General features: G+C 38.0%; 1 protein-coding gene across 7 annotated transcripts in view; it reads left to right on the top strand.

Moving 5' to 3' along the window:
- Nucleotides 1–19487, top strand: part of NRF1 (nuclear respiratory factor 1) — a 141411-nt gene that overhangs the window by 64808 nt on the left and 57116 nt on the right. For all 7 annotated transcript variants that reach the window (XR_005838512.1, XM_040644003.1, XM_040644008.1 and 4 more), the window contains exon 5: nt 13042–13182. Coding sequence is in view for 6 of the 7 variants with exons in the window: in XM_040644003.1 (XP_040499937.1) it covers nt 13042–13182 (141 nt within the window). In the remaining variant the exon portion in view is untranslated. The remainder of the gene's footprint in view (nt 1–13041; nt 13183–19487) is intronic.

Raw genomic sequence — 19487 nt, 5'->3', positions numbered from 1 at the left:
TGTTTACTGCAGTATTATTTACAGTTGCCAAGACATGGAAGTAACCCAAGTGTCCATCCATAGGGGGATGGATAAAGAATAGGTATATGTGTGTATGTATATATATATATATATACATACACACACATACATACATACAATGGAATATTACTCAGCCATAAAAAAGAATGAAATCTTGCCATTTGTGACAACATAGATGGACCTAGAGGGTATTATGCTAAGTGACATAAGTCAGACAAAGACAAGTATCATATAATTTCACTTATATGTGAAATCTAAAAAACAAAACAGAAACAGACTCTTAAAATACAGGGAACAAATTGGCGATTGCCAGAGCGGGGTGGTGGGGGATCAGCAAATAGGGGAAAAGGGGAGTGGAAGGTACAGGCTTCCCATTATGGAATGAATAAGTCATGGGGATGAAAGGTACAGCATAGGGTATATACTCAGTGGTATCATAGTAGCGTTGTATGGTGACAATAGCTATACTTGTGAGCGTAGGTAGCATAATGTATAGGGTTATCAAATCACTATGTTTTAATACCTGAAACTAAAGTAAATTGTGTTCAACTATACTTCCAAGTTTTTTAAAAATGGCAAAGAATCTGAATAGATATTTCTCCAAAAAAAAAAAAAAGAGAAATGGTCAGCAAGCACATGAGTACTAACTATAGTCATTAGTTAGTAGGGAAATGAAAATCAAAACCAGAATGAGACACCACTTCATACTCACTAGGATGATTATAATCAAAAAGGTGGACAACAATAAGTGTTGTTGAGAATATGTAGAAATTGGAACCTTCCATACATCGCTACTGGGAATGTAAAATTATGCAGTTGCTTCAGAAAACAGTTTGGCAATTTCTTAAAATCTTAAAAGTAGAGTCACCGCATGAGCCAGCGATTCTACTCCTAGGTTTACTCAAAAGAACTGAAAACAAAACTTATATACACAATGTCCATAGCAGCAAAACTTATACATAAAACTTACGCACAATGTTCTTAGCAGCATTATCATAATAGCCACAAAGTGGAGACAACCCAAATGTTCATCAACTGATGAATGGATAAATAAAATGTTATTATCCATACAGTGGAGTATTATTCAGCAGTAAGAGGGAATGAAATACTGATAAAAACTACAGCATGCAGGGTGCCTAGGTGGCTCAGTAGGTTAAGTGTCTGACCTCGGCTCAGTTTATGATCTCCAGATCCTGGGATTGAGCCCCACATCGGGCTTCCTGCTCAGCAGAGAGTCTGCTCCTCTCTCTCTCTCTCTTTTCCCCTCCCTTGCCCCTCTCCACTGCTCATTCTCTCTCTCTCGCTCTCTCAAATACATAAAATCTTAAAAAAAAAAAAAAAACTATAACGTGGATAAACCTTGGAAACATTGTGCTAATCGAAAGAGCTCACTCACAAAAGACCACATGTTGTATATTTCCGTTTATATGCAATGTCCAGAACAGGCAAATATATGGAGTAGATTAGTCATTGCCAGGTTGGAGAGGTGGGAGGGAGGAATGGAAGGTGACAGCCAATGAGTATGGAGTTTTTTTTAGGGGGGATAAAAATGCTCTAAAATTAGATGATGATGCTTGCACAGCCCTACATATATACTTAAAAAGGTTGAATTGTACACTTTATTTTTTTAATTGTACACTTTAAATGGTGAATTGTATGGTCTGATAGGCTGAATAATCACCCCCAAGAATATCCAGGTTTGAATCCCTGGAACCTTTGTGTGTTACCTTGTATGGCAAAAAGGACTTTGCAGTGATTAGGTTAACAGTCTTGAGATGGGAGATTAGCCTGGATTATCCAGGTACGCCCTAAGTCTAACTACATTGTCTTTATCAAAGGGAGACAAAGGGAAATTGATAAAGAATTAGAAGATGCGTTGCTAGGAGTAAAAGGTTGGATGCAGAGAAGGGGTCAGGAGCCAAAGAATACAGGCTAGGAACAGCTAGACAAGGCAAGGAAATTAACTCCCCCCTAGAGCCTCCAGAAGGACCAGCCTTGCCAATAACCTTGACTTTAGCCAGTGAAACTAAGAGAATGAATTTCTGTTGGTTTAAGCCACCAAGTTAATGATACTTGTGGCAGCCATAGGAAACTAATATGTAGGGTATATGAAGTATAATCTCAATAAAGCTGTTAAAAATGTTAAGAGTAAAATAATAGGCAAAGGTACGTCAGACAAATACCTACAAAAAATAAGTCATGGATCATAACATTAATACCAGACAAAGCCAGATTCTCAAGACAAATGAATATTAACTGAGAACCAGAGGTAATTTGGAATTGATAAGCAGTATAAATTTATAATGAACCTTTTATGCCTCAAGTGACATTAAAGCAAAGTGTGTAGATCAAAAAATTACAAATATAAGGAAAAATAAATGACAATGGCAGGAGGCTTTAATATCTTTGTCAGATTAAGGAAGAAAATGAGATAAGAATATAGGGATCTGAATTAACATAAAAGATGTATATGTTAGCACTGATACTGTACAAGGAGAGAATATGCCATATTTGAAAAATTACATGAATGAATTATAAGACTTGACCAAATATTATTATTAGGCCCCAAATAAAATCTTAATAAATTGTAAAATACAGAGATTATACAGGCCTTATGGTTTGTTTGTTTGTTTGTTTTCAAAGAAATACTTAAATTTTGTTTTTCAGCTAGAACTACAAATTTTTTTAAAAATTGAAACATAATTAACATGCAGTGTTATATTCGTTTCAGGTATATAATTCAATGATTCAACAATTCTGTACATTTTTCAGTGCTCATGAAAATTAAGTGTACTCTTTTTTTTTTTAATTCTTTTTTTTTTTTTTTAAGATTTATTTATTTATTTATTCGACAGAGATAGAGACAGCCAGCGAGAGAGGGAACACAAGCAGGGGGAGTGGGAGAGGAAGAAGCAGGCTCATAGCGGAAGAGCCTGATGTGGGGCTCGATCCCATAACGCCGGGATCACACCCTGAGCCGAAGGCAGACGCTTAACCACTGTGCCACCCAGGCGCCCCATGAAAATTAAGTGTACTCTTAATCCCATTTATCTATTTCAGTCACCCCCCTCCCCCATGCTCCTGGTAGCCAACAGTTTGTTCTCTGTATTAAGAGTCTAGTTTTTTTGTTTGTCTGTTTTTTCCTCTGTCCGTTTGTTTTGTTTCTTAAAACATTTGAGTGAAATCATATGGCATTTGTCTTTCTCTTACTTCACTTAGCATTTTACCCTTTACATACATCCATGTTGTTGCAAAAGGCAAGATTTCATTCTTTTTTTCATGGCTTAGTAATATTCCATTATATATGTGTGTGTGTATATATATATATATATATATACACACCACACCACCTCTTCTTTATCCATCCATGAGTGACACTTGGGTTGCTTCCATATCTTGGCTATTGTAAATAATGCTGCAATAAACATAAAGGGTGCATATATCTTTTTGAATTATTGTTTTCATTTTCTTGGAGCAAATACCCAGTAGTGAAATTATACAGGCCATATTTTTGACCATGGTACAGAACATATTGAACTTAATATCAAAAGATAGACAGGAAAAAGTATTAGCTACATAGAAATTTAAAAATACTTCTTAATTTACAGACTATTTAGAAAATATAAAAGCAAAACTTAAAAGTTTCGATCTGAACTGGTACTCAAAGGAATATTCATTACCTTAATTTTTTTATATATACAGGAAGGTTGGAAAAGAAACTTCATCTAATTCAAGAAGCTGGAAAGGGAGTAATAAGATGAGTCTAAGAAAAAATGTAATAAATAAACATGTGGGAAAAATTAATGTGCATGAGCAGAAAAAGTACAATTGTTACGTTCAAGAAATGATACTATGAAAAGTCCAATGAAAAAGAAAAACTTCTAGCATGCTAGTTGAGGAAAAGGGAGAAGAAAGCAGATAATACAGAAATGAGATGAGTTATAGTTGCAGATAAGGAAAGACTGAAAATTGTAAGGAAATACTGTGCATTAATTCTGTTCTTATAAATTAAGAACCTCAACTAAGTGGATAATTTAATAAGAAAGTAAAATAATTAAAACATATCTAAACCTCAGTAGAACAATAAACATGTACAAAATTGAAAAAGTATATTCCTCAAAGGAGACACTACTCTGATTATTTTAGGTGACTTCTGTTAACCTTCAAGGTAGAGAATATTCCTTAATCTTAATATATACTGATATTCAGAGTGGTATTAAATAATTAGAGCCCATCATTTATCATAATCAGTATGCAATGTATTGCACATAATCTCTTGTTAATAACAGTGAAGGAGATGATTTAGATGACGGACATTTACTGAGTGCTTACTGTGTTCTAGATACAGTTACAAGCACTTTGTATAATTTCATGTAATAATTTTAAAATTGATATTTGCATTTTGTCCTCTTGTCTGAAGCTGTCATTAATCTTCTTTTTGCTTTTCTAGCTGGAAGCTTCTGAGAAACTCTAGAAAAATTAAAATTCAATAGGGCTGTTCATCTTTGGAATATGGATTTCAGATTTCAGATTGTCTTTTTTAAGAATTTGTTGAAAGGGGATTGGAAACATTACTAGGCCTTTTAATAGTTAATGTTGAATTTTTTTTTTCTATTTTTCAGGGTTCTATTTATTTTTCCATAGTGTGTTCCACCCATATTACCTCCTTGTCCACAATTGCTGTATAGCAAGGCACTGTAAACAAAATTAAATGGCTCACAACAAACGGGAAAAATGTTTTCAAATCAATAACAGCAATTATAATTTACTGAGTATTTTTAATGTTATATTTATGATTTTTACTTAATCATCACAGTAACCCTATGAAATATATATCTGTTGTTATTTGTGCTTTACAGATGTAGAAATTTGAGGGTTTAGAGCTTAAGTATTTTGTTCAAGATCACACAGTAAGTAACAAACTAATGATTAATATTCTTAATATATAAAGAGCTCTCAAAAATCAATAAAAACATGATCAGATGAATAACAAAGACCCAAAGATATGTTTGAATATGGATCAGATGTAAGATGATACTAAGGAATTCTGGTATTTTTGTAGGATGTGATCATTGTACTGTAGTTACGTATGAGAATACCCTTACTTTTCCAAGATGCATGCTGAAGTATTTAGAAGTGTTGCAGTGTCTAAAATATAACTTTAAGTGGGAATGCCTGGATGGCTCAGTCAGTTAAATGTCTGCTTACAATCTCAGGGTCCCAGCATCAGGCTCCCTGCTCAGTGAGGAGTCTGCATCTCCTTCTCCTCTGCACGCCACCCAGCTCATGTGCATGCTCTCTCTCTCTGTTAAAAAAAAAAAAAAAAAAAAAATCTGTTAAAAAAAAAAAAGTAAAATAAAATACACTTTAAGTGGTTAGCCCAAAAAATATTGTGTGCGTGTGTGTGCATACAGAGCAGATAAAGTAATTATGCCAAAGTGTTGACAATTCTTGAATCTGGGTGGTGAGGGTACAAGCATTTATTTTACTGTTCTTTACATCTTTCTGTATATTTGTTTTTTCATTTAAATTCATATTTTCAGACACCCAAAGACAAAAGAGAAGACATAGTAGAAGAAGGAAGTACAAATGTCAAACAAAATTTTCAAAGAAATGGGAATTAAAACAGAAAGCCATTTTACATGGTCTGGGTTGGCAAACATGAAAACGATGTACAACTTGCAGTGTTGGCATGTCCAACAGGCAGTTTAAATTTTCTAGGATGGTGTAATTTTCTAGAATGCAGATCGGCAACTGGTATAAAATGTGCCCCAAATATAAACATTTTAACCCAGCTTCCTTTTGAAATTTTAAGCTAAGGAAATAATTGGTTAAACGAGCAAAGATGTATGTACAAGTATATCAGTCACTGTACTCTTTATAGTATTTTTTAAAAATTGAGAATAACCTAAATGTTCAAAGATAAGGGATTAGATAAATTGATGGCTCATCCAGAGATAGGACTGGTACGCTGCCATTAAATGTGATAACATGGGTCTTTCTATTAACATTTTCAGATGGAGATGATGTATTAAGTGAACAAAGCAAGTTATAGAACCATATGTAGAGTTTGTTCCTACTTTAAAAGTAAATCTCCTTTTTGTACATGTTTATGGAATTGTTGAATGCAGAGGATTGTTGTAACTAACATTTGTATAATATAGCAGATTTATAGAACTTTGAAGTATACATATTCTCAATAATTCTGGCAGTAACCTTGAGATGTAAGCATATTATTATTATTTTCATTTTACAAGAGAATACTAGCTCAGAGAGGTTTAAGTGATTTGCTCGAGGTTCCCCAGCTTCTGAATAGTAGAGCCACTGTCGAGATTTGGGTTGAAGGTGATGGAGTATTACATCTCCCATAGGTTTGTCCAGGGTATTAAATATGGGGTTTCAAATTTAATTTCATTTTCTTAGTTCTTGTCTTCTCAAAGGGAACAAATAGAGCTGCCTTCCAGTTCTCCACAGTCCTGTGCATACTTACTACAGATATACTTTTATTTGTATGATTATTTGATTAACATCTATCCCCAGCTAGATTGTGAGCTCCAAGATGGGAGGGACTGGATCTCCTTTGTTCTCCGTTATGCTCCCAGTACCACACATTCCCCCTGCCATGAGTAGTTAGTTGTTCAGTAACATCTGTTGAATGAATAAAGCATCTTAAAAATTTGGCCGCACTCAGCAATACAGACTTGGTTTCTAAATTCTTATCCTACATTGGATCTCAGTTGAGACCTTGAGACGTAAAGAACTGTAAAGTTAGCTTGTGCATTCTTTATAGTGCTTGTCCCAGCTTGTAATTATAGCTTTATATTAATGATAATTTTTGTGTTTGTCTTCTCTACTAGATAGAAATATGCACAATAATGGGACACTGTGATGGATTAATTTGGTTTGTCCCAGCTCTTCCTTAGCACAGTGGCTAGCATGGAGGAGATGAATAATAAGTATTTGTTTGATGGCTGGCTGGCTGGAGGAACTACTGGGTTCAGAGATCACATATGCCATCTCTATATTTGTAACGTGAGGTAGTGAAGTAACTTAAAACTAGCTGAACTCTCAGAAAGGGCCTTTGACTTTAATGTAGAACGAGATTCCCTTATTCAGAAACTCAAGGTTTCTTCAAGTTGCTTGGGATCTAGCCTCTCAGATCTAATATTCTCCGAAGTTTTTTTTTGTTTGTTTGCTTTTTAAAGATTTTATTTATTTATTTGTCAGAAAGAGAGAGCACAAGCAGGGGAAGCTGCAGGCAGAGGGAGAAGCAGGCTCCCCACTAAGCAAAGAACTCAGTGCGGGACTTGATCCCAGGACCCGGGGTTCATGACCTGAGTGAAGGCAGATGCTTAACTGACTGAGCTCCCCAGGCATCTCTCTCTGCAGTTTAAAACCTTTGTCTTCTTAAGCCTCAGCTTCTTAAACAAAACAAAAAAAAAACAAAAAAAAAGTTAAAAAACCTCCAGAACAACTCCATTGGGTGTTTTGGCCCTTTTGAAGATCCTGCTTAGTGAAGATGTGGCTCCCACCTAAAAGGCAGCATTATTAACACTTAGACAAGCTCATTCAATTTTGCCTGTGGGTTGGTATTCACTAGAGCGGGCATATATAACTAAAACCTCCACGTTTGTGAAAACTGTTTTTAAGCTTTGATTTTTTGAGTAGTTCCCCACATTGATTTTTCCTGTATGGGGCTCAATGTCCTCATGTGTAAAATAAGGATAATGCCCACCTCACTGGGGAGCAGTAGATATTAATTAAAATTGATTTTATATACATGTTCATATATATGTTTATAGAGAGCCGGCGTGAAAAGCATTGCAAATGGTAGATTTTTAAAGTTGCTGTGCCCTGAGGGCATGCTCTTGGCTTACTGCCCTATCCCTCTTTTATAGGCTTGGTAGAAATAGGCCTAGACATATTTTGTTGAGGAACAGAGAGAGAATTTCCATCCTTTTCCAGAAGAACTTCAGGAGTTTCTGGAGGTGGAGCTCTTTCCTCGGAATAAATAATTTGTAGCATTTAGATGGGGATACACTGGATATGACTAACCAGTTCTACAGGTACAGAAATTAGTCACAGGCACAGAGGCAAGAGGTAACTCGGGTTGTCACAGCTTCTTTGAAATCATCCTTCAGTCTTTAATTCTGCTTTCCCAGTAGATGAATAGACTCGAGTTGGTTGTGATTTCTTGTTCTAAGTCGTTCACTTTTTTAATATAGGTTTTTTAAAATGTCTTCAAGTTACAGGAAATGTGGAAGCATATTTTAAAAAATAATGAAATAAAAAATACCATATGATTTCCTCATATGTGGAACTTAAGAAACAAAACAAATGAACAAAGAAGAAAAGAGACAAACCAGAAAACAGACTCTTAACTGTAAAGAACAAAGTGGTGGTCACCAGAGGGGAGGTGTGTGGGGGGATGGGTGAAATAGGTGATGGGGATTAAAGAGAATACTTATCATGGTGAGCACTGAGTAATGTATAGAATTGTCGAATCACTATATTATACACCTGAAACTAATAGAACACTGTATGTTAACTATACTGGAATTAAAATTTTAAAAAACAGTGAAGTAAAAAATTTTATTTATTTACATACTCAACAAATAACTAAAACTGTTAGATACAAAATATGAGATAAAGAATCCATCTAAGTCCTTGGAGGTTTCAAGGCCCAAAACTAAGGATCCAGGGGGTGAAAGGAAAATTAGAGATCTGAACCGAGGCAGGGGAGAAAAGAGGCTGACACTGGGGCTGGAGAGGGAACAGGGTGAAAGCCAACAGAACTTCATGGGCCACAGCTTGTGGCCGGGCTCAGTGCCAGGTGTCCTTCAGGATCATGGGTCTGAGGGCAGCTCTGCACTGGGGCAGCTTTTTGTTATATATCTCAGATGACAACATATTTTCAATCTCAGAGAAGCATGTGGGTAAGAAAAATTTTTCTGATCTTTCATGGGACCTTTCTGAAGACTCCTCTTTTCTCCAGAAAGGCTTCAGATATGCGAAAGAATTATAGTATCTTGTCTGGGACTGTTTTTGCAACCTGACTAAGGGCCCGTTGATACTATGGTGGTAGCAGCCAAGTCCAAAATCCTCAGCAAGCGCATTCCGTGCCCAGAACTGTAAGGGCTCTTATAAACACCCTAAACACTCTCCACCTCTGGCAATTATGAGAATGTTTGTTAATATATCATCTGCACGTGTCTGAATATGTGAACGATTTCATAACACGTGTTAAGTAATGATAGTGATGTCACACACTGTTTGTATATGGTATATATAAGAATATAAGTGATTGGGGTCCCTGGGTGGCTCAGTCATTAAGCGTCTGCCTTGGGCTCAGGTCATGATCCCAGGGTCCTGGGATTGAGCCCCGCATCGGGCTCCCTGCTCCATGGGGAGCCTGCTTCTCCCTCTCCCACTCCCCCTGCTTATGTTCCCTCTCGCTGTCTCTCTCTCTGTCAAATAAATAAATAAAATCTTCTTAAAAAAATAAGCTTAAAAAAATATAAGTAATCATTTGATTTTGTAGGAATTTTTCTTAGAGGCAATGAAAATTGAGTTGAGTCTTAAAAGATGGATAATTTTTTGATAGGAAGCAGAATTAAAGGCCCAGAGGTAGAAGAGAACTTGGTAGCTGCAAAAGTTAGGAAACTGGCCAGCTGGGAGAGTGCCATTCGCATCATGTCCAGGGCTGGGCAGGCACAGCTGTATCTGGTGGCCCTGCTGGAGGAGTATTGGCAAAGTGGGGAATGATTAGAAAGGTGGAAATGCCAGACTGAGAAGTTTGGACTTCATCCTGTGAGAAGTGGGAACTGTAGAAGTGGTTTTGAGAAGAAAGATGAATGATAGCAAAGTGGCTGAACATACAGGCTTTGGAGCTAGATAAAAATTAGTTTGATTTGTGGCCATATTACTATGTACTAGATATATGATTTGGGGAAGTTACTTAAGTTTATTAAACCTTGTTTTTCTTCGCTACACAATGAGTATACTAGTATTTTCCTTATAGAATTATGTGAGGATTAATTGAGATGATATATGCAGTGCTTGAACATAGTAAGTGCTCAGTAAATTGTATTTGATGGTCATAAGTCAGTGTTTCAGGAATTTATTTATTTATTTATTTTCATACAGCCCCCAAAGGGACTGGGATATTTTTTATATACTTTTTTTTTTTTTTTAAAGTAATCTCTACATCCAACATGGGGCTTGAACTCAATGATTCCAGAATCAAGAGTTGCATGCTCTACTGACTGAGCCAACCAGGCTCTCTGGGGCTCAGATATTTTATAAATGGCAGTGGTATATAGGATGAATTGGGGGAAGAAGGATTGGTAGGCAGACCAGCTGATTTTGTTTTTAAGTGATTTTTAGCTTTGTAAAACCTGTTAGTTGACAGTGACATTGGTATGAAGTAACAAAGGCTTAAGCTGTAGTTTTTGGAATAGAAGATAGAAGTTGAAAAACAAACCTCTATGTCATCATATCTATGGCATTTTCACTTATAAGATGCACCGTTATTTATGTACCATGAAGACAGAAAAATCATTGACAGACTCTGGCACAGTGCTGATCACTTAGAATTTTTATTTTATGCCTACTGGAAGAGCTCTTTCAAGCTTATTTAGACATAGATTTTAATAGTGTTGCATTTTATATAGTACCAACAAAGGAAAGTGAAAGTGAAATAAATTGATATTTCTAAAACTTCCTCACTTTCACAGCCCAGTGCTTCTGAATAACTTCTTGTTGCAAAGTCATCATCGTCTGTGACATTTCATGTAATATTGTCCCCTGTGCCATCAAGAGCATGAGTGGTGCTACATGGCTTTAAACAGTGCTCTGCTGTTGTCTCTAGACTTTTTTCCAAGCTGTGACAAGTTTGATGCTGGTGCTTCTTGATCTTACCAGAAAGATCACTGGAGAGATATCTAACTGCAACCAAGACTCACATTCCTTTCTCAAACGGTTTGTTGATTGAAAAGGCAAGGGATCTCAGTCATGCTCCCAGGGAGAACAGCCACGCTCACAGGTGTGCAGCCTGTGACAGCCATGCCTCAAGTTGCCTCATCCACAGCAATTGTAAGATGTATCCCAATTTCAGAGGACTGATAAGTGTGAAAGAATATGCATCTCAGAATTGATGAGTCGAATGAATTGAAGCACTAGCCTGATCATTCTGGGAAATTTTACTGAACAACCTTAAAAACATGGTGGTCACAGCCAAAGTTATTTTGTTGTAAATTACTCGGAGGAATGCTCTACCAGCAATTTTTTTTTTTTTTTTTTTGGAAACTCAAGATATTTTTAAGGAATTATGGAGCACTGATAAGTTTAGCAAAATGCCTGGATATGAATTCCCAGAATTTTACTGATCCATAAAAATGGCCAAATTATTTGAAACTAGGTAATAATGTAATAGTAATAATGTAATGATTTCCTGTCTTTGAATGCCAGGTATTTCCAGCACAGTGAAATTTATACTATTATCGTTCACTTACTGCGGGCCTACATACTGATAAAATGATTTAACCTGATATATTAAAGTTCGAAGACCAGAACTTAGGCTTATAAGATTCTGTCTTTCTCTGGGCTGATAGCATAAAAACTCTGCATTGCATACAGAAACCTAGAAAGCAGAAAATATAAATCCTTAAAGTTGGCATGGCAACACGAGCTGCTTACGTTACAGTAAACATACTGGCAATGGTTTTTGAAACTTTCTTTTTTGTGTGTTAGAAGCCAGGCTAAAACTGAATCTCTAGGGTAATAATGATTATACATGTTTGTACTGTTTTTCTTTCATCCCCTTCATTGTTGACCTATTTGGAAGGTTCTGTAACTGCAAAAGTTGTAGCCAACAATAGTTTTTACTTTTCCACACCCTTGAGGTGGAGTATGGGAATCTTTCTTTTTTAATCCTCATAAAGAAGATACTTCTAAGGAAGTTTGCCCTGATTAAGAGTCCAGTATGGAGCAGAAAACCCAAGACTTGAACATTGTTGTAATTTTTGGATACCTCGTTTTCTCTTCCCTTTTTTTCTAAAATAATGGCTTGTGCCCTAAAAGCAAGTTAATTTCCTATCCCATCGTGTTATGTGTCCATAATTCCATGGCTTCTTTGTTATCCCCTAAGGTGTCCTTATTCCCCTGTGTATTCTTGCAAGTGAACGAATTGGTGGTTGTAGGATCCCGTGCGTGCCTCCATCTCTGCGCATCATGGAGGAATGTGTGCATGTACAAATGTGCTGCTGTTAAGTTCTCTGTCTTTGGAGAGACCTTTCACTCGTAGGGGAAGGAAAGGAGTCAGAGCAATGATACCTGGTTCAGACCAGGGCACACCAGAGGTACAGAGACATCGTGGATTCAAAGGTTGCCTCTGTCACCAGGGAGTATCCAAAAGGAGGAGGGCTTGACCCGCGGGGCTCTCTCTGGCCCTGGGCCTTGCTGACAGTGTCCCCTTTGACACACAGCCACAGTATACATGGCTTGTTTTTCCTGCTGTTGCCTTTCAGCCCTGTTGGGGAGTCTGGCCTTGCAGGAAAGTAGTGGCCATTTCAGATAGGTTGCTTAGAGTTTGAGAGACGTAAGTCCTTGGTGATCTTGGAAGTGATTTTTGGCGGTGAACTGCCACAGCTACGTTTTCTCATATGGCCTGGGAAACACAGAATAAAGAATGCCATTCCTATTAGATCTGGAACAGGTAATGGGGTCGGCTTTGAATGAGAAAACGTGATTTTAACCAAGAAGCAGTATTTCTGTAAAAGTTTTCCTCCTGGCTCCTTTCTGCTGTTATTACGTGCAATTTCATCATCTTTTCACTTTAATCCTGTACAGTGTGATGTCTTTGGGGCCAGCGGGTATTTTTATCTGCTAGCTGTAGAAGTGTTTGCTCTTAGGGCTCTGCTGTGGCTCAGGGAGGCAGCCCCACCCCCTCTCCGGTTGCTTGGCACCAACCCTCCCTGGTTGTGGGGCATCTTGTTTACTTCTGCCCTTAATTCCCTGCAGGTGCGTAAGTACAAGAGCATGATCCTGGAAGACCTGGAGTCCGCCCTGGCAGAACACGCCCCTGCGCCCCAGGAGGTTAACTCCGAGCTGCCGCCTCTCACCATCGATGGAATTCCAGTCTCTGTGGACAAAATGACCCAGGTAAGGGGCAGGCAGTGAGGAGGAGACAGAGACAAGGGGCCTGGGTGTGGGCGGGCTCGGATCGCACTTCTCAGTTTTGTGCTGGGTGATACCTGCGAGAGAGATACAGGCTGGAGCCTCATGGCGGGGCGGCGGCAGCCTTCGGGAAGAGACTGTAGTGTCAGGAGATGCTCCCACCTGAGAGCGTGGACGTGGTCTCCTCCCTGGTTGGCAGTTCTATCCTTTCACTTGGGCCCCTGGCTTAGATAAAGAAACTTTTAGCTCGGAATTGGTTTGCTTGGACAGGTGACTGTTAGGACTTTGATGAATGACCATCAAGCAGGGCAAGTAAACCGTTAGTCTTTTGGGCTAAGTTGCTCCTCTTTCCGTGTAAATTCTGAATACCACCACACTGTCGCCAAGGAGGGTTCCCCTCTCTGGGAAATAAGAATGGAAAACTCAGAAGGACACCCTTCTGCGTCATTGCTTCTCTCCTCTTGCTTTGACGCGGGAAGTCAAGATGCACTTAGCCTCATAAATCAGCATTCCTCAGGAATTTTGCTGAGATGGTCTGTTTTAAGTATCTGAGCTCTGAAAGTGATAGCTTGATCAAGATCAAATGCGCTTTTTATAACATCTTTTCCTACCTTATTTCTTTATTAATGTACTCCTCTCTTGCTAAATCCAGTTGTGAGTTTTCTTTCCTTGTCCTATTCAGTCTTCCAGCAGCATTTAACACAGTTGATTATCCCTTCCTTTAAAACACTTTCTGCTCTGTTTCTGACCGCACACTCTCCTGCATGACCTCCTGCCTCACGGTGCTCCCTCTCAGCTCTTCCGCTGGCTCTTCCTCCTGTTCTCAGGGATCAGCATTGGCATGTCTGTATCTTTAGTTTCTTTCCAAGTCGTCTCATCTGTCCTGTGGGCTTTATGTCCCCTCTATATCCTGTTTAGAGCCCAGCTTATACCACTCACTCTTAGACATCCAGTGCCCAGCATGCCCCAGACAGAACCTTTGATTGCCCCACTCTCCCCCACGACCCCCCGTATCAGTGAACAGCACCACCATCCGTCTGGTTGCTCAAGTGCCGGCACAGGAGCAACCCTTCGTTTCCCTGTGTTGCCCTCACTCCCCCACGTGATTCATTAACACGTCATGTCAGTTCAGCTGTGAGACGTGCCCTGAATCTGACCGTTCACCTCAGTTCCCGTCACCACCCTCACCCAAGCCAAGTATCTCTCACATAGAGACTATTTCACTTGATCGATTCTGTTGCTCTCCTTGTTGCCACTCTTGCTCCGCTGCAGTCCGTACTTCGCGGAACCACCAGAGGTTTTTTCCAGAACTTTAATCAGCTCATATCACTGCCTTGTTTAAGCCATTTAATGGCTTTCCACTATTCCTAGAATCAAATTCAGACTCTGCCATGGCCTCTGAGGCCCCGTATAACCTGAGAAGCCAGCCTCCCCCTGAGTCACTGTGCTCTGGCCACACTGGCCCTCTTTTTGTCAAACACTCCAAGCCCATTCTTTCGCATTGGCTGTTTCTTGAAACGTGGTTCTCCCAGATCATTACATGCTTAACCTTATCCTATTCAAAGTCGGCCTCAGCATCACTTCCTGAGATAAGCCTTTCTTGATTACCCCATCTAATGGAGCTTCTCCTTGCTACCAAGTCACTGCCTAACGCATCTCCTATTTTATTATCTTGATAACACCAATTACTACCTGAAATTATCTTATTCATTAACATTTATACTTGTCTGCGGTCTCTCTCTCCATCTAGAATTTGAGACCACAGCTTTAGTTTCTATTCTTTACTGCCATCTATTACAGCTCCCGGCACCTAAGTAACCTCTGAATTCTGAATACTAGTGTCTGGTCGATAAGTGACCAAAGAGGGGCGCCTGGGTGGCTCAGTCGTTAAGTGTCTGCCTTTGGCTCAGGGCGTGATCCCAGGGTCATGGGATCGAGCCCCGCATCAGGCTCCTCCACTGGGAGCCTGCTTCTTCCTCTCCCACTCCCCCTGCCTGTGTTCCCTCTCCCGCTGGCTGTCTCTCTCTCTGTCAAATAAATAAATAAAATCTTTAATAAATAAATAAATAACCAAAGAGTCAGAGCGAAACGAATCCAGCATGCTAGATACCAGGATCGGAGGTCTTCCAAGGGCGTGTGCTCTGGCTGCGGACGTTGACGCCACTGCTCAGGAGGTGGCACTTTTCTCCTGCTGAGTCTGAGCCTGCAGCTTGGTCTAAAGCAAGACGGTATTTTGTAAAGCTACATTGGGATCTTCTGCTTGTTGAATTCATAGATCTTTCTGTGAACATTGGAAGAATACCGAAATAGTGGTTCAAAAAGGAAAGCATTATCTAAACTTTTTCCTGTCACTTCATGCCTAGTAGTCTGTCCTTAAGACCATTCTGACTAATTAAAGAAAACATAAGGCGGAATTTTTTATTTTTTTTTTACCCGATTGATGTAAAGAATCTACTCTGTACCTCAGATACAAGGTATATATGAGGTTAACTAAGCTTCTGATTAAAAATACTGTGTTAGGCATGTGAGGCATTATGTCCCCTCCTGTGATGGGCATTTTTTCCTTCATTGTCACATTTAGTGTGTTAGGTTGAAATAATCTGAGGTTTTGATTATATTACATCATCATGGACAAGTTTCATGTTATGAAACTTGGCTTATGGCCTCAGAAGTCATAGCAAACAGTTTGTTTTTCATGTTGGAGGTAAAACATTTGTAACTGTGCTATTTTCCATTCTTGTGAAATACACACTTGGGAGAGCTTTGTGTAGCGATGGATCCAAGGGAAGCTGGTACTCAACTCAGGGATCAGACGCAGAGGTGCTTTGGTGAAGGTGTGCGTTTTCTTCATCGTCCTACGTTCCCCCCTTTCCCTTCTCACCACAGATCATTGCTAAAAACCAATACGTAACAAATAAACAAAACAGACAGGTGGTGGGTGAGGAGTGAGCAGGGTGATGAAAAACCCAGCTCCTAATTCAATGGGAATTTCTGAGTATTTGGATCCTGGGTTTTCTACCCCGGATCTTTTTTTTTAAATTATTTTCCTCAGATACTTGTTATTAATGCGAGCCAGTTACCTTTTTTTTTTCTAATTGATCCCAAAACCTTTCATTATTAATGATAGTAAAAAGCAGGGTGTTATTTCAAACTAAACCTAGGTAGGAGAGGGAATGGGAATACAAGCACTTTAACACCCTGTCAATACAACTGGGCAGTGGTATGATCTTTATAGAAAGCAGGGTGGCAGTGCATATCAAAATTTAACATGTGTATGGCATACCCTCCAGGTGAGCAAAGATGTATGTTCATGGCATTGTTTATAATAGGAAAATCTGGGAACAAAGTGCTTGAATAAATTATAGTAGTGATATTTAGAATTTACATGAGAAGACAAGCAGCTCCCAAAGAGACCAGAAATTTACCATTCAGTGAGATACTAGACACTGAAAATGCTGACTTGTTCTCTATAGCAATGGGATAGAGCGTTCCAGTAGTTTTTAACTGCTTATAAAATAACATTTCTTATGTACTCTAATTCAAGTGCTTTATTTAGTACTTGGCTTAGTGCTTTATATTTTGTTTCTTTGGGAGAGGGCTAGGGTTTTTATTTTTTTTCAGGGAATACATAATTGAGTTGATCAATTTCATTTGTTTAAAACATGCACACAAAACTTGCCTCTGTGTGTTGCATGTGTGTAAAACTTTAAAGAGTTGTAAATCTATTTACTGTAAAATCAAAATATTAACAGTGATTATCTATGCATGGTGGCATTATGGGTGATTTTCTTTTTCTTTGTCTAATAAGCACGAATTACTTTTATAACCATAGAAACACAAAAAATGTTTTCATATTTATATTAAACTTGAATTTTTTTAAAGTAGAAGTTTGTTGAACTTTATGTTTGGGTAAAGATGTCAACAACTCTTTTTCTGTTTTATTTTTCTCTTCTATAGCTACTATGTTTTGGAAGGCACACTACTAAGTTATTTACAGGGGCATCTCATTTAATCCTTGCCCTCCAGAGTATATATATAATTCCTCTTTTCATAGTCAAGGAAGCAGAGCTCACATATGGCCAGTAGCCATAAAGGACCAAGTAAATTTAGTTGGACACCAATTCTAGAATTCAGACCATATGGGTAATTCATTACTTCCTTGAAGTGATAAAATTCCAGAATCGTAAAAATACACTGTAACAGAGTTGCACTTGGGTTAACCAGACAGCTCTATTGATCGTCTTATCTGCACTGAACGCAATGGAGATGACTAATGTTTATATTGATGATCCTGACTCACAAGCATAATTCTGTGTGCAATCCTAAGGTGGGTTCTCAGTCGTCCAAAGAGTAAATTATATTCAGTATTGTTCTAATGTTATGTGTTCCATTATTTTAATTCTTTACAAATTTGAGAATTAGCCTGGTTTTTTAGAGTTGGAAGGTCTAGTCTCTAGTCCCCATCCTACCACATATAGCCCTGGTTCCCAGTTTCATCTTCTGAAAATGAGAAAAATATATGCCCTCCTACTTTATGGAGTCAAAGGAAGAAGAAATGAGGTACTATATGGGAAAGTGCTTTGAAAATGAAGGCATCACACAAAGATAGTATTGCCAGTTATTAATACTAACTGTTTATATTACCTGTATTAACTTTTGAGTAACCTGAACATACCATTTCTCACCCATTTTTCACTTACAGAAAGTTAGTGAACCTGGAATTTTCATTTGGCTCAGCAGTGAAGTGGGACAATACAGGTGACAATATATTGAAAAATTGGGCCATAATGAGAGGAAGCAATTTATGAAGCAAGTTAGTGACAAACAGAAATGGAATTAAAGGGTCAAGTCCATATTGCCAGTGCTTTCTCTCTCTCTCTCTTTCTGTCTCTCTTTATGTAAAACTATATTGCGATCATCATTCAGCTTGAGTATTTCAGCTAATCTACACTAAACTTTTACCATTTTAAAGGAATTTCTTGATTTGCCCTAACAACTATCACAATTGTCTCCTACACAAATTGAAATTTGTGAAATCCGTTTGAACTAAATGCTCTGGTTCTTTTAGGAAGCAGCTCTGTGGCTGAGGTTTTTGTTGTTTCTTACTAATTTTTGGTTTTGTTACAAGTATAATACTATGTTATGTTAGTAAATAGACTATTTACATAAACATTTACTTAAAAAAAAGAAACTATGGGAAATATATCTTGATCCTGATGAAGTCTTTTGTGTGTGTGTCTGTGTGTGTGTGTGTGTGTGTGTGTGTGTGTGTGTGGTAAAAAGTACATAGCTCTGTAGTGTTTTTAGTGCTAAAACAAAAACTTGCATCTCTAGGTACCTTTAAGAATAGTGGCTAGAACTTATCCCATATCTGCCTGCCTCCTGGCATAAGAAAAAGAAATAAAAGGCATCCAACTGGTAAGGAAGAAGTAAAACTGTCACTATTTGCAGATGACATGGTACTATATATAGAAACCCTAAATACTCCACCAAAAAACAATTAGAACTGATAAATGAATTCAGTAAAGTTGCAGGATAAAAAATTAATATACAGAAATTTGTTGCTTTCTATACACTAATAACAAAGTAGAAGAAAGAGAAATGAAGAAAACAATTCCATTTACAATTGCATGAAAAAGAATAAAATACTTAGGAATAAACTTAACCAAGGAGGTTAAAGACCTATCCTCTGAAAACTGTAAGACACTGATGAAAAAGATTGAAGACAACACAAACAAATGGAAAGATATTCTATGCTCATGGATTGGAAGAATTAATATCATTAAGGGTTACCAGGATGGCTCAGTCAGTAGAGCATGCAACTCTTAATCTCAGGATCGTGAGTTCAAGCCCCACATTAGGTATGGAGCCTACCTAAAATTTAAAAATTAATTAATTAATATAATTTAAATGTCCATACCACCCAAAGCAATCTGCAGATTCAGTGTAATCCCTATCAAAATTCCAGTAGCATTTTTCACAGAATTAGAACAAATAATCCTAAAACTTGTATGGAATCACAAAAGACCCCAAATAGCCAAAGCAATCTTGAGAGAGAACAAAGCTGGAAGTATCACAATTCCAGATTTCAAAATATACTACAAAGCTGTAGTAATCAAAACAGTATGGTACTGGCACAAAAATAGGCACAAAGATCAGTAGAACAGAATAGAGAGCCCAGAAATAAACTTATTTTATGGTCAATTAATTTATGACCACAGAAGCAAGAATGTACAATGGGGAAAAGACACTCTCATCAAAAAATGGTTTTGGGAAAACTGGACAGCTAC

The sequence above is a fragment of the Ursus maritimus genome, unplaced genomic scaffold (genome assembly GCF_017311325.1).
Source record: "Ursus maritimus isolate PB19 unplaced genomic scaffold, ASM1731132v1 scaffold_3, whole genome shotgun sequence".
Taxonomy (NCBI): domain Eukaryota; kingdom Metazoa; phylum Chordata; class Mammalia; order Carnivora; family Ursidae; genus Ursus; species Ursus maritimus.
The sequence above is the reverse complement of the archived record's forward strand: the minus strand, read 5'-3'. Positions and strand labels throughout refer to the sequence as shown.